The sequence below is a fragment of the Sceloporus occidentalis genome, unplaced genomic scaffold (assembly GCF_023333645.1).
Source record: "Sceloporus occidentalis isolate IW3139 unplaced genomic scaffold, rSceOcc1.0.p SCAF_1, whole genome shotgun sequence".
Lineage (NCBI taxonomy): Eukaryota > Metazoa > Chordata > Lepidosauria > Squamata > Phrynosomatidae > Sceloporus > Sceloporus occidentalis.
In genome coordinates this window covers 235,431,557-235,449,351 of record NW_028316981.1, presented here as the reverse complement: position 1 = coordinate 235,449,351, position 17,795 = coordinate 235,431,557, and the positions used below count along the sequence as shown (strand labels likewise).

Below are 17,795 nucleotides of genomic sequence, written 5' to 3'. Positions count from 1 at the left end.
AAGTAGTAAAAGAGTTTACATACCTGGAATCAAACATTGATAGAAACGGGGACTGCAGTCAGAAGATCATAAGACAATTAAGAATGGGGAGGGCAACTATGAAAGAACTAGAAAAGATTCTAAAATGCAAAGATATACAACTGTACACAAAAATCAGAATTGTACAATCCATTGTTTTCCCTATTACCATATACGGATGTGAGAGCTAGACAGTTAAGAAAGACGATACATTCAATTCATTTGAGATGTGATGCTGGAGAAGAGTGCTGAGGATCCTCTGGACAGCCAAAAAAGACAAACAAGTGGGTCCTAGAACAAATCAAACCAAAAATCTCCCTGGAAGCCAAGATGACAGAATTGGGGCTGTCGTACATCAGACACATCATGAGAAGGCACAACTCATTGGAAAACATAATTATGCCAGAAAGAAAGGAAGGCCGTATGCTAGATGGATGGATTTCATTAAGGGTATGAGTTTGCAGGAATTGAGCAGAACAGTGAGTCTGGAGATGTCTCATCTACACGTTCGCCATGAGTCAAAATTGACCTGAGGGCAGTTAACAACAACAACAACTATTTCAGAGCACTCAAATTTATAATTATTAAGAAATTCTGTTATGGGAAATGCTAGAAGTTAATCAGGCTCTCTTTTGATATGTATGTCTTTTAAATTATTGTTTTTATAACAAACTTGGGAAAAATGTAAACATTAAGTGTGAATTCCTTTTACTATTGAAGTAAACAAGTAAAGTCATTCAGGAATAAATTAGTTAACTTTATACTCCCCTGTTTGTATTTATATTACTGGAGAAGGAGTCCCCTCTGCTAAAACAGTTTTAAGGGTGAAGCTGAGGTAACATCATTTAGGTGGTGTGTGGAATAACCTTTAAAGTGTCCTCACTGTGTTCTTTCCAAAAAATACCTGTCCATCTCAAAGACTTAAATCTGAACAAAACAGCTTTACAAGTTGAAATGAAACATTGTTTCATTTTGATTTAATTCTTGATTGGCTGATGGCTATGAAGCCTTCTTGCATTTTCATTTTTATGTTTTTTGAAAGAAAAGTTTCTTCACAATGATTCAGTAAATAAATCGACATGCTAACCATTCATGTAAGGCTTTTAAATGTTCTAATAAGGTACTGTAGATTGCCTATCCAAAGCACAGAAGGAGAGATAAGGCTGGCTGAGCCAATGCTGGGTTTACCAAATGTGTCTGTAATTTCAGTTGCAAAGTGGCTCAGGAGCTGTGATAATGCTATATCACAGGACATCCTGTGAAATATTTGGTATTACATCTGTCTTCAGTCTAAGTTGCCACAAGAGATTCAGACTGTAGGAAAATTTAGGACCTCTTTATTCTTTATGAGTGCATATAGATGGAGAGCTAGTGTAGTATAATGAGTGCTGTACCAGGACTCTGGGAGTCCAGGATTCAAATCCCTAATTGTGGAAACCCACTGGATGACCTGGGGCAAGTCATACTCTCAAAGCCTCAAGAGGAAGGCAAAACCAAACCTCCTCTATATGAATCTTACCAATAAAATCTTAGGATAGGGTTGTCATAAGACAGAGTCAGTTTGAAAGCATAAAACATATGAATGCCGATATACAATTCAGCCAGATTTTATATAATAACCAGTAAGACTTCAGACTGGTAAAGAATGTCTCCAGTGGCAATCTTCCTTCAAAACATGAATAGATGCTGGTATTTTATAATGTTTGTTATAATGTGTGTTCCTCTGTACGCAGGCTGGCCAAACTGCTCTGATGCTTGCTGTCAGCCATGGGCGAATAGATATGGTGAAAGCTCTGCTGGCTTGTGGTGCAGATGTTAACATCCAAGATGATGAGGGCTCCACTGCTTTGATGTGTGCTAGTGAGCATGGACATGTTGAGATTGTCAAACTTTTGCTAGCTCAGTCTGGATGTAATGGCACACTGGAGGACAATGTGAGTTACCACCTCAAACTGTCAATACCTTATCTGATTCAGGAACATAGTTGGCTGAAATATTCCTTGTGACAAAACTGTGGAACATCCAGATAGATTTAGACCTGTGCAAAATCTAGCTGGCATTAAAATATGTGAATTCTACTTAGTTGTGAATTACAGGAGTAGGGTTAATGTGCATAAGAGTTCTAATGGGAGCAGGAGACAGACAGAGGGTGTATCCTCTAGTTCAGTCCAAACCATTCAAGATTTGGGTGCCAACAAAAGCAGAATTGATCTTCAGCTAATTCTAACATCAGTTTTAATCCTGCTTTGACTTTTGTGCATTTAAGTGCCATACTTGACACAACAAATCTGGGTATGCCAATCCTTAGTCCTTGACAGTTGTTTTCATACATAAAACTTATGCATTGACTTTCAATGATAATAAAATCTTACTTACTTAGGTATTTTTTTACATATTGCATTCACAGTTATGCTACATATACACTTTACAATAGCACCATTTGAGTTTTCTAAGACCTGAATAAAGCAGACATGTGACTGTTTCTTTCTGAATTTAAAACCTTCCTCTATATGCCTACTTGACCAGAAATTACCATGGAGGGTGGTACTGCTAGCATGTTCCTCCTTGTCCTCATGTTTGACACATTCAGGTTTTAGAATGCTTGAATGGGGCTATTGTAATCTTGATTATAAATCTTTCTCTTGAAAACTAAAAGTTGTTAAAGAATAGATTAATAGAATCAGGAAATGAAATAAACAGCCAAAGATTTATTTTAAAAAACACCTGTAGCTGAAATTAAGATCATCTTTAAATGTTTAATTTTAACAGCATCCTCCTTCAGTGGTGCATAAATCTCATATTTGTTCCATCTTTCTCCCTCCCTGTCCCTCTCTTCTCCCCACTTTAAGGATGGGAGCACAGCACTTTCAATAGCCCTTGAAGCAGGCCACAAGGATATCGCTGTTCTTCTCTATGCTCATGCAAACTTTTCCAAAACTCAGTCTCCGGTGAGTTAAGAATAGACATGTTTCTCATCTTGGGTTTGTGCAGTGCCTGAGAGGCTTTCTGTGTCTTGGAGCAAATGCAAATGCAACTCAGTTTCCTTCCCCCAGTTTAGTAACTGAGCAGTAATGACCTTGTGTGTCGACTGCTTCAGTCTTCTCCCTCCTTTCACCTTGTCCATCATAAATTTCCAAACTGGAATTTTTTCTTGTGGCTTCTGGAATTTTCTTTTAGAAGACTTTATTAGAGTCATGCTATTGTATGCATACAGTTGGTTAGAGGCACCAGCAAGAAAGCCAGAATTTACACTTACTCCCCACTTTTGCCTCTACTGTGGTGTTTATGGGCTTCTCTAGTCCATAGTACTCCTGTTCTTTTTTATTGCAAAAATGCACCATTGTCCCTGCACCACACTTTCTTCTTTCTATTTTCTACCACCAAATCTGCCACTGCAGAAACCTTGTCCTGGCAAGCACCCTCTCGTGAAAGTTTCAATTCTTCAGGCTTGCGCTATAGTTGCTGGAGCTTCACTGATCCTCAATTCAATAGAAGTATTCAGTAAACTGAAGGGTTCATTGCCTTTCTGCAACAAGCTTCATTGTTTCCCATTTCTAACAATCCTCTGCCTTTTTCTTTTTTAGGGCACGCCAAGGCTCGGAAGGAAGCCATCTCCTAGTCCTACTCATAGAAGCCCATTTGATTGCTAGTGCACAACGTTAGCCTGTTAAACACTAATGTCACCTCTCCCAAGCTGCTAGTGGTTACTGTTTTACAGTGACAGATATTGAATGTAATTGCCTTGTGCCTAAGCTCACCAGCAAACTGAAATCAAATAGAGCTAAAGTCAGAAAAAGTGTTACGACAACGTCCTTGTTAACAACGTTACTCAGGATCTTGTAGCAGTGGTACATGGGAGCAGGGGGATTAATAGATGGTACCTACTTCCCCTAGCTCTCCAAGGCCATTTATGTGTACTTGGTCACTATACAGGTTGGACAAGCTACTCCATGCTGCTGCAGGATCTTACAGATATACCATAAAGTATAGGAAAATGAGAGCATGGTATGTTGGTTGTCACAAGGCCTGCTGTGGGGGCAGGGAAAAGGCAACGCTCATAAAGGACTGGTTGCACATGGGCTCCATATGGCATCTTATTGCCCTTTTGAGTCTTCATTTTGTTCATCTTTTCTGCCTCTAGGAAATGGTATAATATTTTGTTTTTGTTTTTTCACTGTAGTATATTCTCTTCTGTTACCAACATAAAAGTGTTTTTAAGCTATCTGTTCAGTTATGACTGGACTCCCCCCATCCAGATAATTCTTATTGGCTGTATGTTCTTTACAGATATTTATATTTGCTACTGTTGAAATTGTTGGCAAGAACCCTTTTATTATAAAGGTCATTCCACAATGGTTTTGAGTCTTGTTTTAAAGCTTATTTTAAATTCTAAAAGTGGCAATTGCTTATGAGGATGTTAGCTCTTTGGAATCTCAGCTGGTGGACTGATGGCTTCACCATGGATGATGGACTGCTATATAACCTGGGACTTGTTAAACAAATTGCTGCCGATTTGTACAGCTTTTATATAAAAATTATGTCAGTATTTTTGACACTTTCTATTCCAACATAATTACAACAATATTTACACATAACTGTTAATAGACTTTTATTAATAGTCATCTACATGAACTCTGACATGCATTGCAAAATATTCATCTCTGCTGGAATGAAATGTAGTTCTGGATGTGCATGGGCAATGCACACACATATATGCAATGCTTATTTCTCTGTCATGTTCACTTCAGTCATATGCATTTAAGTGTTTGAAGTGCCTTAGACTCTTGCCATATTTTCAAAATAAAATTTCCTTATTTTATTCTTGCCTTTTGTTGTGTTTTGTAGCTTTGGGAAAGCAAGGTTTAGAATGTGCTTTTTACTTCTGTTAATTTATCATATATGGTTTAGTGGTTTGAGTGTTGGATTATGACTCTGAAGACCAGGGTTTGAATCCCCGCTGGGTAACCTTGGGCAAGTCAAACATTCTCAGCCTCAGATGATGGCAATGGCAAACCCCCTCTAAAGAAACTTGCCAAGAAATGCCCATAATAAGTTTACCTTAGGGTCACCATAAGTTGGAAACGACTTGAAAGCACAGAACAACAACAACCACAACAAAGTCAGTCTTTAGCACAAATTGCAACTTCATTAACTTTGAGGGCTAGGAACTTGAATTTCAAGAGAACCTAAAATGAAACAAGACTTTGTTTTCTAAGATTGTGCTCCTCAGAGTGAATGTCATTCTGGGTTTATTTCACTTTGGATTAAAGAAAATATTTCCATTATATTAACAAGTTAATTTTAAGACACTTCTAACAGTCTTGCCCAAAGCATATTTTAATATATTCCATTGATTTTGATGGGATTATAAGAATACAGATAAAAGCAAAAATCTGCTTGCTTCAGCTTAGTCAATTGGTTCATTGGCCTCAGTCTAAGATCCCCGCAGTGCAGCATGAATGTCCACTTGCAGACCTATGCTAAAAGCTAAAAGTAAAGATAAGATTTCCCCTTTGAGGTGATTATCAAGTCGTGTTTGAATGTAGAGGGCAAGGCTCATCCCCATTACTAAGCTGAAGAAGCCAGCATTATCAAAGACTGGTCATGTGGCCAGCATGGCTACACAGCACGCTGTTACCTTCCCACCGAAGTGGTACCTATTTACTTGCATTTACATGCTTTCGAACCGCTAGGTTGGCAGAAGCTGGGACTAGTGATGGGAGCTCACTCCGTCATGCGGTGCTTGGATCTCAAACTGCCAAATTGTCGGGACCTTGCGATCGTCAGAGTCAATAGGGACACAGTGACTTAGCACTTATGATGCTGACTGATGATTGCAAGGACCTATGCTACTCTGAGCGATACATCCATTCCCTGTCCTGTGTAAGTTACTGTAAAGCCCTCGAAGCCTCTCGAATTAACATTCTGTGTTTCACAGCACGTAAGCAGGATTAGAGAACCATCTGGCTACCTTTCCATAGCCAGATGCACAGTGATTACAGAAGCGCCCTGGAAGACCTTGCGTATCTGCACTGATGGCCTTCACTATGCATCTGGTTATGAGGAGGTAACCAGACGCTTTCCAGAGCCTGCCTTCTCATTGTGAAGCATGGAAAGTAAGCAGGGAGGTGCACTGCAGAGGAAGGGAGGAAATACCAACACTTGCACACCCAAAAAAGGACATTGGCAAACATAAGGAATAGTTAGTTACACATGCGTATGTCCCTAACAGAATTCCAGCTTTAATCTGGTGAAGCAATTCTGCAATTTAATTGCATGTAATAAAAAGGCAAAACAAGTGCAGTGACTATAGCTGAAGAGAATGGAGGTAAGAACGAGCCACAAGAATTGCCTTGGTAAAGCAGTTTACAAACTGTACTCCGAATACAGAGAAACATGAGACACATGAGTGAGCAATGGAACAATGCATCAGAGCACCATTAGGTAACCATTTGGGCCTTGCCAAAGTCCATTCAGGTGAGCAACATCCCACAGCTGATCAAAACTAGTGTCTGTTTATTTGTTATTTTATTTATTTAGAGTATTTATACCCCATCCTTCAGCCAAAAAGGCTTCTGGTGTTCAGAAAGGAGAATAAGTAGCAGGTTACTTGGGAAGCTAACTATCTGTATGTATGTCCAGTCAAGTGATGAGACTTTTATCGTATTTCAGTACTTGGACAGAAATCTGGAGAGGTTCTTGATTGAGGCAATACAATGGTGATACATGCACTTATTGTACGGTAAATGACTGTCTGTATCCACCTTTAAGTAACTGTATACTAAGGAGATAGGAACTGGAGCCTTTCACCCTCCAGCAAAACAGGTGCACATTCACCATAAAATGATGGGAAACCTGACACTATCTGGAACAGAGGCAGCTTTCTATTTTCTGTTGTACTGAGAAGGGTACAGTACTTTATTTAGAATGGATTTGTAGCCAGAAACCACTTAGCTGAACTTCCTGCCATAAGGAAAATTGCTAATCCCATGTTGGTCTGCTTGCTTATTTAGTCTGGCAGCAATTTTCAAGCCTGCTGATCATATAAAAAGCAGAAGTATTGAGGATTATAATGTAGGGAACTAGCTAAACCGCATCATCTCCAGTGCCAGGGCATCTGAATTTCCTATTTGGCATAGGTCACTTGAATGTAAGTATATATCAAAGCTTTGACACACACAGTGCCCTCAATTGCTGCCCACCCTCTTTACTAAAACATGCTTACATGTAAAGTAAAATCTTCACTGAATTTTGTTGGCCAGGATAGTAGTTCAAATAGCATTCCAAAAGCCAAACTGTCTCTCTTCATAATTTGCAAAGACAGATATCCTTAGGACTGAAGCCAGTATGATTTAGTAGTTTTAGTGTTGCACTATGAATTTGGAGACCAGGGTTTGAATCCCTGGTCAACCAGGGAAACCCACTGGGTGACTTTGGGCAAGTCACACTCCCCCTGCCTCTCAGAGGAAGGCAAATGCAAACCTTCTCTGAACAAGTCTTGACAAGAAACCCCCATGATAATTTGGCGTTAAGGTCAACGTAAATCGGAAACAACTTGAAAGCACACAACAACAATGTAATGATCTTTCAAACCTTGATAAATTTTAAGTACCTGAATTGGAAAGAACATGAAAACATGAATAGTCTCCAATTCCAAGATCTGCAATTCCAAAAATTACTATATAATATAGGAGTGGGCAACTATTGCCCTCTGCTGCTGGATTATAACTCTCAAGTTAAAAAAAACAGTGGCCATGTTAACAAGGATTCTGAAAGCTGTATATCCTTCCAATGGAATTCTTAAACATCTGTTGCCAGTCTTTGCTAGGACCAGTGAAAGCTGCAGTCTAATAACATATGGAGGACCACAGTTACCCACTCCCATTGTAACAAATTATCAGCCATACAGATTTTTTGCTGAGTGATAATCTCTATGCAAAGCCTTGTATGTGTTAAATTGTCCGTAATCAATAATCCATCTATGTGGAACAAAAGATTTATGTGTATCTGCCCAAATTGGGCTCTGTGTGTGTGCTGTTTGCCCAAATATCCTATAGGCACTAGATCTCCATCTGTTCTTGGAAGCTAAGCAGGGTCAGCTCTGTTTAGAACCTGGACAGAACCACCAACCAGGTGCTGTAGGCTCTTTTTCAGAGGAGAGAACTGGCAAAACCACCTCTGAGTATTCTTTGACTAAGAAAACCCTATGAAATTCATGGGGTCACCAGAAGTTGACAGGTGCCTTGAAGACACATATGCATGTGTGTGTTTGTGTGTGAGTGTGTTTTATGACTGATTTGTCATGGAAATGAAATCAAAGTCTTTAGAATTGTAGAAAAATCATGGATTGGATGGAAAATCAAAATTATGATCATAATTTAGTGGACAGGTGCTGCTGCTCTGTAGGTATCAGGCTGTTTCCCTAGTACAAATCATCACACCACCATGAAGCTCCATGAGGTAGCCTTAAGCAGGACAAGGTATCCTTCTAACCTACTTCTCAAGTCTTCTTACAAATAAAAGTATGGGATGGAAAACTGTGAGCTAATGTAGTGTAATAGTTTTGAGGGTTGGACGGCAATTCTGGAGACCAGAGTTTAAATCTCCACTTAGCCATGTGGAGACTCACTGGGTGACCTTGGGCAAAGTCACACTCAGCCTGAGGAAGGCACAGGCAAACCCTCTCTGAAAAAATCTTGCCAAGAAAAAAACATTGCTTTAGGGTCATAAGTAGGAAACAACTTGAAGGCACACAACAACAACAAATGTAAAACTGTAGAGGCCCCTCTATCATGCAAGGTGCTGCAAAAATCCTAATTGATGCGTAGGTTGAAATCAATACAAACTTATTCAGAAGAGCCAAGCCCTTCCCCTTTCAGTGCAATGTATATATTTTAATAGTGCATTTACAACTCACATATAGCTGAAAAATTATAAAGTCAAAGAAAGATTTAATACCGGCGGAGTATGTGAAGGACAGCAAATGACACAGAGCACAGCAATATATCTATCTAATCTCTGTGATATAGTAATGAAGTAGAGAAAAGTAATCTGGTGCAGACTATTGCTAAAAGATTTCCTATAACGTTATCACTGATCTTGGGTTACTGATAAACACTGCCACAGTCATTGTGCATCTCTTAGCTACAGCCTGACACTTTAGATTTGTTCAGCCTATCAATCTACATCCAACAGTCTCATCAGGCGGCACCTGCCATTTTCTCAAGGAGAAGGGAGACACCTTCTGGTATGATATACCAAAAACAGAGAATAGTTAGTATATTGATAACAGTATATTAAAATAAAATACAAAATACACAAAAGAATGATACCTTAATCAAAATGTACAAAATACACCATGCAAGCTTTTGCAGTTCCATTGGCTTCTTCATCAGAGAAATAATAATAATAATAATAATAATAATAATAATAATAATAATAATGTTTACAAAATTATACTGGTTTGTCAAGAAGCCTTCATGCTTTTGCATAAGGTACACTTTAGGTGGTGTAAAAGTAAAATATGCCAATCCAGTCCAAATTTAAGGGGAGGGATTCTTTATCTTTGTTGGTAGTAGAAACCTCAAATAATAAGGTCCCAGTCTACTGGCTCTCTCTTTAGGATTCCTCTCTTGCGGCTATAATGCGGTATCTTCAAATCCAGAAAACATCCAGGGGTAGCCGTGTTGGCCATATAGCAAATCCAATCATAATAAATAATTTCCTGTATAGTTTTTAACACATTACCTGATGAAGAAGCCAATGGAGCTTCGAAAGCTGGCAACATGTATAGTGTGCATTTTGGTTGGCCAATAAAGGTATCACTGGTGGATTTTTGATGTTATTGGATTCAGAGTTGTCTGGCAGTGGAATGCACTTCCTTAGAAGTGGTGAACAGCCATCTAGCAGGCTTTAGCTAAGGTGGATGATGATGATGATGATGATGATGATGATGATGATGATGATTGCATCAGCAAAGGGCTAGGCTATATGATCCTTGGAATCTAGTCAAGCCCAACCATTCTGTGACTCTTTAACCTCATAAAGCAATACAAGAACCAATTCTAAACATGTTGCTATGCAATAGTTTATTTTTCAGAGTTTAGTGCACAACTGATTTTACTGTAACGTTTGATTAACAGATTGGCAAATTAAAATATATATTGTAATAAAAATAAACAAAATTAATTTACATGTACAAAACACAAAGCAATTTGATAATCACCACCATCACCATCACCAAATTATTATATCACTCAAAGGCATAGCATAAAAAACAATCATATGTAAAACATATCAAATGCATTTTGACGTAAAGGCTTCCTTGGTACCACAGTTGATATTTCTTAAATAAGCACAAGCAAACTTACACGAATCTGTCAAAAATCTATCATTCACATAGCAATATCATCACCTACAATTAGAAAATGAACAACAATATTTAAAAGAACTGTAACTAAAAGAGGAAATACTGCCAACACCCTCCCCCCACATTAATTTGAAATGAAGTAATCAACTGTGGATCACTATGATAGCCCTAAACAAGCCAATAAAGCATAACTATATATAGGCCATTGAGGTGGACACTAGGGTGGCCATAGTGAAAACTGGAGAAGGCTCCTGTGCCTTTAAGGATTAAGCAGAAATAAGAATTTCAGGAGGTGTTGCTTACTACAGAGTGAGTATCCTTTATCCAAAACCCTTGGGATTTTTGGACGTTTTACATTTTTTTAAATTTTGGAATATTTGCATATACATAATGAATTAGCTTGGAAATAGGACCAAGTCTAAACATGGCATTCATTTATGTTTCACATACATTTTATAACAAATAGCCTGGAGGCAGGACAACCGCCTTTTCCAAGACATGTCCTACAATTCCAGGAGGAATTTCAAAATGTCCCCCCATCGTGAACATGAATAAGATGCATGAATTTACATTCATATTAATGTTTTCAGCTTATATTTGGTCATGCCTTACATTTTTCTGGAGTGTCCTACATTTTGTAGAGCCTCATCCTTCTTTGAGGTTATGACTTCAGTCACCCTGCCTGAAGGTAATTGTGTACACAATATTTTAAAATAATTTTGCACATGAAACGAAGGTTGTGTACATTGAACCATCAGAAAACAAAATGCCTGTACTGCAGCGATTCGCTCAAAACCACAAGGTTGCGAGTCCAAGACCAGCAAAAGGGCCCAAGCTCGACTCAGGCTTGCATCCTTCCGAGGTCGCTAAAATGAGTACCCAGACTGTTGGGGGCAAATTAGCTTACTTGCTAATTAGCTTACTTGCTGTTCACCGCTATGATCTTTGGAATAGCGGTATAGAAATAAAACAAAAAAATATTATTAATTATTATTTTTAAAGGTATCACTATCTCAGCCACCGGTGAGGATAATTTTGGAGTATTTTTAATTTCAGATTTCCAGAAAAGGGAAACTCAACCTGCACTTGATTGTGTGACAAGCAACACCATTAAATGTACAAACCCTCTATGTACAAAGGGACAGTTAGACTTGAGCAACTTCTGTGATTCTTGAACTTGTATGGGGAATTTCATGACATGCACATTTTGACTGAATGCTTAAATTTTGGGTCTAAGGACCATAATAAATTGTGGCTGACTGATATTAAATGTACAGGAGGCTGCTCCAATTTTCTCTTTGGCAACTGTTGACATAAGATATATTGCTGTCCCAGGCAGAGGAGCAATGAAGCTGTGTTGTTTTGGGGTCTTCTTCTTCTGTCAGTTGGACAACCACATGCCGTCCTACAGCACAACCCCACATCAAGTCAGTGTGCATAGTTAGCCGAGGCAAAAACTCCATAAAATAACAAATTTTAAATAACATGACCAACAATTTTCTGCCCTTTTCCCAAACCAGCTGCTTAAACTAACCGTCTCATTCTGTTTAATGCAGGGTGAGAGAAAAAGAGGGGATCCTGCACTTACTGTAACCAAAACATAGACTTTAAGACAGCAGTGATATCCTCCATTTCAGAAAAAGTAAACAATAGTGGTCCCAGGAAGAAAATAATAAAAAAAGCTTTTTAAAAATCCAGAAATGCATCAATTGACGCCTATTTATAATACACAGACACACATTCTCAAAAGTGAAATATAGTTGGTAGAAACACTGACGTTACACAAAAGAAACTGACACAAATCGGATGTAGACAACATACTGTATACTTAAAATACAACTGTACAATAAATGATATTATTTTACTTTGTTGTTTTACTTTGTTGTTGTTTAGGAGATATGCTTTGTTGAGAAATGAAACTGGAAATTATCAAAATATGTCAGCAAATAAAAACTTCCTTATGTCTTTCTGGTTTGTGAAAATTGTTTTTTTATTATTGGACCAAAACATACTGCAGAAATGATCCAGTTTGAGACTGATTTAACAGCCCTGGCGCAGTGCTAGGGAATTTTGGGAACTGTGGTTTCATGAGACATTTAGCCTTCTCTGTCAAAGAGCTCTGGTGCCACAATAAACTACAATTAAATATTTCATCTGTGAGCTGCCTTGGGTCCCTCTGGGGATGAAGGCGGCATATAAATGAAACAAACAAACAAACAAATAAAATTCCCAGGATTCCCTAGTAATGAGCCAGGGCAGCTAAAGCAGTCTCAAAATGGATTATTTCTGCAGGGTGTTTTGGACCAATGATAAAAAAAACAAGTCTCACAAACCAGAAAGATGACAGATATTATTCTGAAAATTTCCAATTTCATTTCTCAACAGATCGTATCTCCTAAACAACAAAACTAAATAATATTGTTTATTGTACAGTTTTAATTAAGTATACAGAATGTTTGGAGATCACAACAAATAACTGTAATGGAAATGAATAATGTTGTATCTGCCACATAATAATAATATTCTTTGCTTGTTTGCAGGATTGTGGCTTTTTTAAAAAAAAAAAACTTAATAAAAATAAATATTTAAAAAAGTGAAATATGCTTGAGCCATGAAAACAAAATTGAGATAATAAAAATTACACAGTTTTCAAAATAATGTTAGTTGTTCTGAGAGTCCTAAGGAGAGGCTCATTTCCCACTTTTAATTCCATATACAGTATAATATACAGTACAGTATATGGCAATTCCACATCACTCTCTTGAATGGTCTGCCCCCTAGTGGAGAAATGATAGGCTCCACAAAAAGCCCCCAAAGGCAAGATAACTATTGTAGTAGCAATTATTCACAAGGAGGAAGACCTTCTTGCAAGCAGTTAGGCGATGTAGTGCTTGCTCTTTCCCATGGCTCCCTGCAGGCCTGCCTCAATATAGCTCCTCTGACAGCAGGGCAAGGCAACATCCCATTATCCTACCCCCAGCAACGTGCAATGTTCAAGGAGAGATTGTCCCTTACTAGGTGTAGTAGCTGGCCAAGCTTGCAGTTTTATACCAGGACATAAGGATTTCTGGAGAGACAGCATAGTGTAGCGGTTTGGGCATTGGACTACGACTCTGGTGATCAAGATTTAATTCTCAGTTCTAGCATAAAAACCCACTGGGTGACCTTGGGCAAGTCACACTCTCTCAGCCCCAGAGGATGGCAATTGCAAACCCCCTCTGAAGAAACTTGCCAAGGAAACCCTATACAGTGGGCCCTTGTTATCTATTGGGGGGGGGGTTGGATCTAGGATCCCCCATGGATAACAAAATCTGTGGATGCTCGAGCCCCATTAAATACAATAGCATAGTAAAATGGTGTTCCTTATATAAACTGGAAAATCAAAGTTTTTTGTGGGTTTTTGGGGCTATGTGGCCATGTTCTAGAAGAGTTTGTTCTTACGTTTAGCCAGCATCTGATGAATGCTGGCCATGAAAGTCTTTGATTTTACATTGGAAAATCAAAGTTTTCTATTTGCAATTTATACTTTTTTGGGATATTTTCAAGCTGTGGATGCTTGAATCCATGGATTAAAAAAAAATCTGTGCATAAGGAGGCCAACTGTAATAGATTTGCCTTAGGGTCACCATAAGTAAAAAATGACTTAGAGGCACACAACAACAACAACAAGGATCCAGGGTGACACGATGTCATAACCACAAAAGACGAAAAGGCACCGCAAAATGTAGGACATTTAAGAAAACTGTAAGGCATGACCAAATAAAAGCTGAAAACATTAACATAATTGTAAATTCATGCTTCTTAGTCATGCTCAAAATGGAGGGAATTTTGACATTCCTCCTGGACAAAAGGTTGAAATGTAGAACATGTCCTGGAGAAGGAGGATGTCCAGTCACCCAACATGTGCCAGGACTCATCATTACAGTGAAACCTTTGCTGTTGAGACGCAGGGAGTGTCAGTGAATTGCTGGAAAGACAGAGCTATGCAATCTGGCCTCGCCACTGGGCTAGTGCTGAACATAAGAGAACTGTGTCTGATCAGCTTTTATAAATGGTATGACATTTCGGATAACAAAATGTCTTATGAGTCCTCATGGCGCAGTGGTCAAATGCCAGTACAGCAGCCACAACGTTTTGAGTTCGATCCCAGGGCTCCAAGGTTGACTCAGCCTTCCATCCTTTTGTAGGTCGATAAAAGGAGTCCCCAGCTTGTTGGGGGCAATTGGCTTACAGATTGTAAACCACTTAGAGAGTGCTGAGTTCACTATTAATCGGTATAGAAGTGGAAATGCTAAGTCAAACCTGCCATATAGAACTGCAATGCAAGTCCTGCACTAAGTGTGGAAATAATCATTCCTATGTGCCCCAGTGGAATATTTGCTCATGACTCATTCATTCTTTCTCATGCTACTTTTTGTGTGTAAGATCACACAAGAACTGACTAAGGCAAGGAAGGCTATCTCTAAAATGCCCCCTTCTTTACCCGAGAAAGAACTTGGCTGTTACATACATAGGATGAGTTTTCCAAGCCAAGAATATTCCATAACTGAATGAATAGCATTTAAAGAGAGAGAGAGAGAGAGAGAGAGAGAGAGAGGAAAGCATTTGCTTAATCACTTGAAGCAATCTACTTATTTCTGACCTTGTCCCCCCACAGTGGAAAAGTGGCTGTATCCAATAAGAAATTAAGTATCATAAATAAAAAGATAGCAATTAATTACATAGCCTCTTTGAAAAGACCCAAGCTTCCTTTGTCACAGTCTACCAGTTTATCAAATCTGGCTCCATTACGGTTGTCTTCTCTCTCAATTGATGGTGACATTCTAATCAGGAGGCCTTCTATGTACCAGTGCTAATCCATGATAAAAGGCTGCAAACATATAGAGTGCATATAGGATTCTATCAGTCTTGTATTGTGAATTACAAATGTTCAGAATGTCAGTTTAATGGGTCATGCAGCGGCCCTCAATGTTCTAAGTCACTGGTCCAATTAATTTTTTTAGTGCACCGAAAATGAATTGGAAGATCAGTGCGGAGTAATAGGAGGGTTGCTTCTGCCTACCCTTTAACAAGTCTTGTAGAAAGCAGGCCTTTGGAAACATGATACAATTAACTGTGTTGATTAACTGAGTAATTATTTAATAGAAGATTCAAATTATAGGTGTTTTATTATGTTAATTCCAGGTGCCCCCATTAAAAAAAACTGGCCTGTGTAAAGGCTCTCAAAATTTTTATTTTCTTTAACAATATCTGTATTAATAGTATGTAATTACTCAGATAGATACATGTCTAAAACAAACTGCACTGTTCAGTATCCATGTCTAATAGTTCTCAAATTAATTAAAAGAAGCTGCAACTTGGAAGCAGTCAATGCTGCTTAGTCCAGTCTTGCCCAGTCTGGTGTCTTCTAAATGTGTTGGACTGCAGCTCCCAAAATCCCCCATCCAGAATAGGCTGTTGCGTTTGTTTTGATTCTCAAATAAAATAAATAAAATAAAATAAACGTGTTAACAACAGAAAGAAAAAAACTGACCTTCAGCTCATGATCCATTAATAATTAGCACCTTTCTCCCTTTGGGTAGAAATACCAGCAAATAGAACAAAAAAAAAGAAAAGAAAAGAAAAGAAAAGAAAAGAAAAGAAAAGAAAAGAAAAGAAAGAAAGGTGACAATAGCTGTTGTTTTGACAGCAATGGGGACCACAGTTATCTATTTGTATAATCAGTTTCCTCTATATTAAGCATCTTATTTTAAATCTGCTGTTCGCCGCCTTGAGTCCCTATATTAGGAGAAAGGCGGGATATAAGAAAATAATAATAATACTAATCTTATTTGATGCAGTTTCCATATTGGCTCTGAAATTCTGCAGTGCAAAAGATACACACACACACAGATATTGTAAATTGTTTTGAATCCTAGTTCTCATGGGAAAGCCAGGATATAAATGAAGTCAGCAACAACTGATGAATACTACAGCCTACAAAGGTGTGGTGCTGCCAGGTCTTCACATCAAACACAATGCTGTGTGTCAGGAAAAACCAAGACATCTGCACTTTTCCTCTCTTTCCTTATTACTAAGGTAGACAGAAAAGCTAGCATGTGGTTGATCATGCCTCTGAGAAAATTTACTGGAGACACACACAGTGCCTGGAGTCAGGCACAGATAATATGCCTCCAATGGAAAGGTTTGTCCTAGGCTTCTGCCACACTGCAGAATTAATGCAGTTTGACTCCACTTTAACTGTCATGGCAGCATTTTATGAAATCCTGGGATCTGTATTTTTTTTGTAGCACCAGAGCTCTTTGGCAGGGAAGACTAAATATCTCACTACAAATTCCAGAATTACATAGTACTGAGTCTTGGCAGTTAAAGCGGTGTCAAATTGATTTAATTTTGCAGTGCAGATGCAGACCTAGGCAGGGAATACTCAGAGGTGGTAAAATTCCACTTTGGAATGGGGAAAAAACAGTGCTTTTAGGGACACTGGGGAAAGGACTCCAGAAGAGGCTACAAAAAAGCCCTAGGGAACCACATGCAACCCGTGAGGCACATTTTACCCACCCTTGTGTTAGGCACTACATTTATTTATTTACTGCTTTTCTCCCCATAGGGCTCAGAGTGTCTCGCTATAATACTGAGTAATCCATACATTTAATTGTTGGTGCATTGGCTCTAATTTGGTGATTTGCACATGTTTATACTATAACTGGATACTGTGTCGATTTATGGGCATTGTACTAAATTGAAATTAGTTATCTGAATTAATTAATATTAGTTATTGAAATTAATTGCTTTGCAATGGGTTGCATCCTGAGAAAATGTGTTCCAAAGATGTGAAGATCACTTTTTCCCTCTCAACATTACTGAGTAGTTATGATTGCTGTCACACGTCATACTCAAAAGTGGGGTTTTATTTCAAATACTAGTTCTTCAAATTTGACTGTTTTAATTCAAATTACTTTGAATTCTCCTCTTCCCATAAATAAATGCAGCCCTGGAGATATATAGTCCCTGTCCCTAGAGCACCATTTTTGCTAGAGCAGCAAATTCTGCTGGAGGCAAGCCTGCCATCTTGCAACTGAATGTTGATTTGGAACTTCTGGAAGTACTGAAGCATTCACATTTTATCCTTCTCCCCCCCTCCCCCCCTTTAATGTTGTACTGTATTTCCTTTTCAAAAAGGCAAAAACAAAGTTGAGAGCTGCTTTGCATACACAAAAAGGCAGGGTATAAAAAGTTTTTAAAAGATGCTGTACTGACATCAGAGAAAAACACATTTCTTAGAAAATAAATGTTAGCATTTCTTCTCCAAGCTCATTCAAATCCTAAACACAAGCAATAGAGAGTAAAGCCCCCTGAACACTGGAGGGGCTTCCAGGAAAATATGCTTAGGACTGTTCTATGCATT

At 38.4% G+C, this 17,795-nt stretch overlaps 1 protein-coding gene across 2 annotated transcripts in view; it reads left to right on the top strand.

The window, feature by feature from the left end:
• Window positions 1-4,837, top strand: part of KANK1 (KN motif and ankyrin repeat domains 1) — a 71,924-nt gene extending 67,087 nt beyond the window's left edge. For both annotated transcript variants that reach the window (XM_089490260.1, XM_089490266.1), the window contains 3 exons: window positions 1,752-1,952; window positions 2,868-2,966; window positions 3,603-4,837. In XM_089490260.1, the coding sequence (XP_089346386.1) occupies window positions 1,752-1,952; window positions 2,868-2,966; window positions 3,603-3,668 (366 nt within the window). In that variant the 3' untranslated portion in view covers window positions 3,669-4,837. The remainder of the gene's footprint in view (window positions 1-1,751; window positions 1,953-2,867; window positions 2,967-3,602) is intronic.
• Window positions 4,838-17,795: the final 12,958 nt, after the last annotated feature.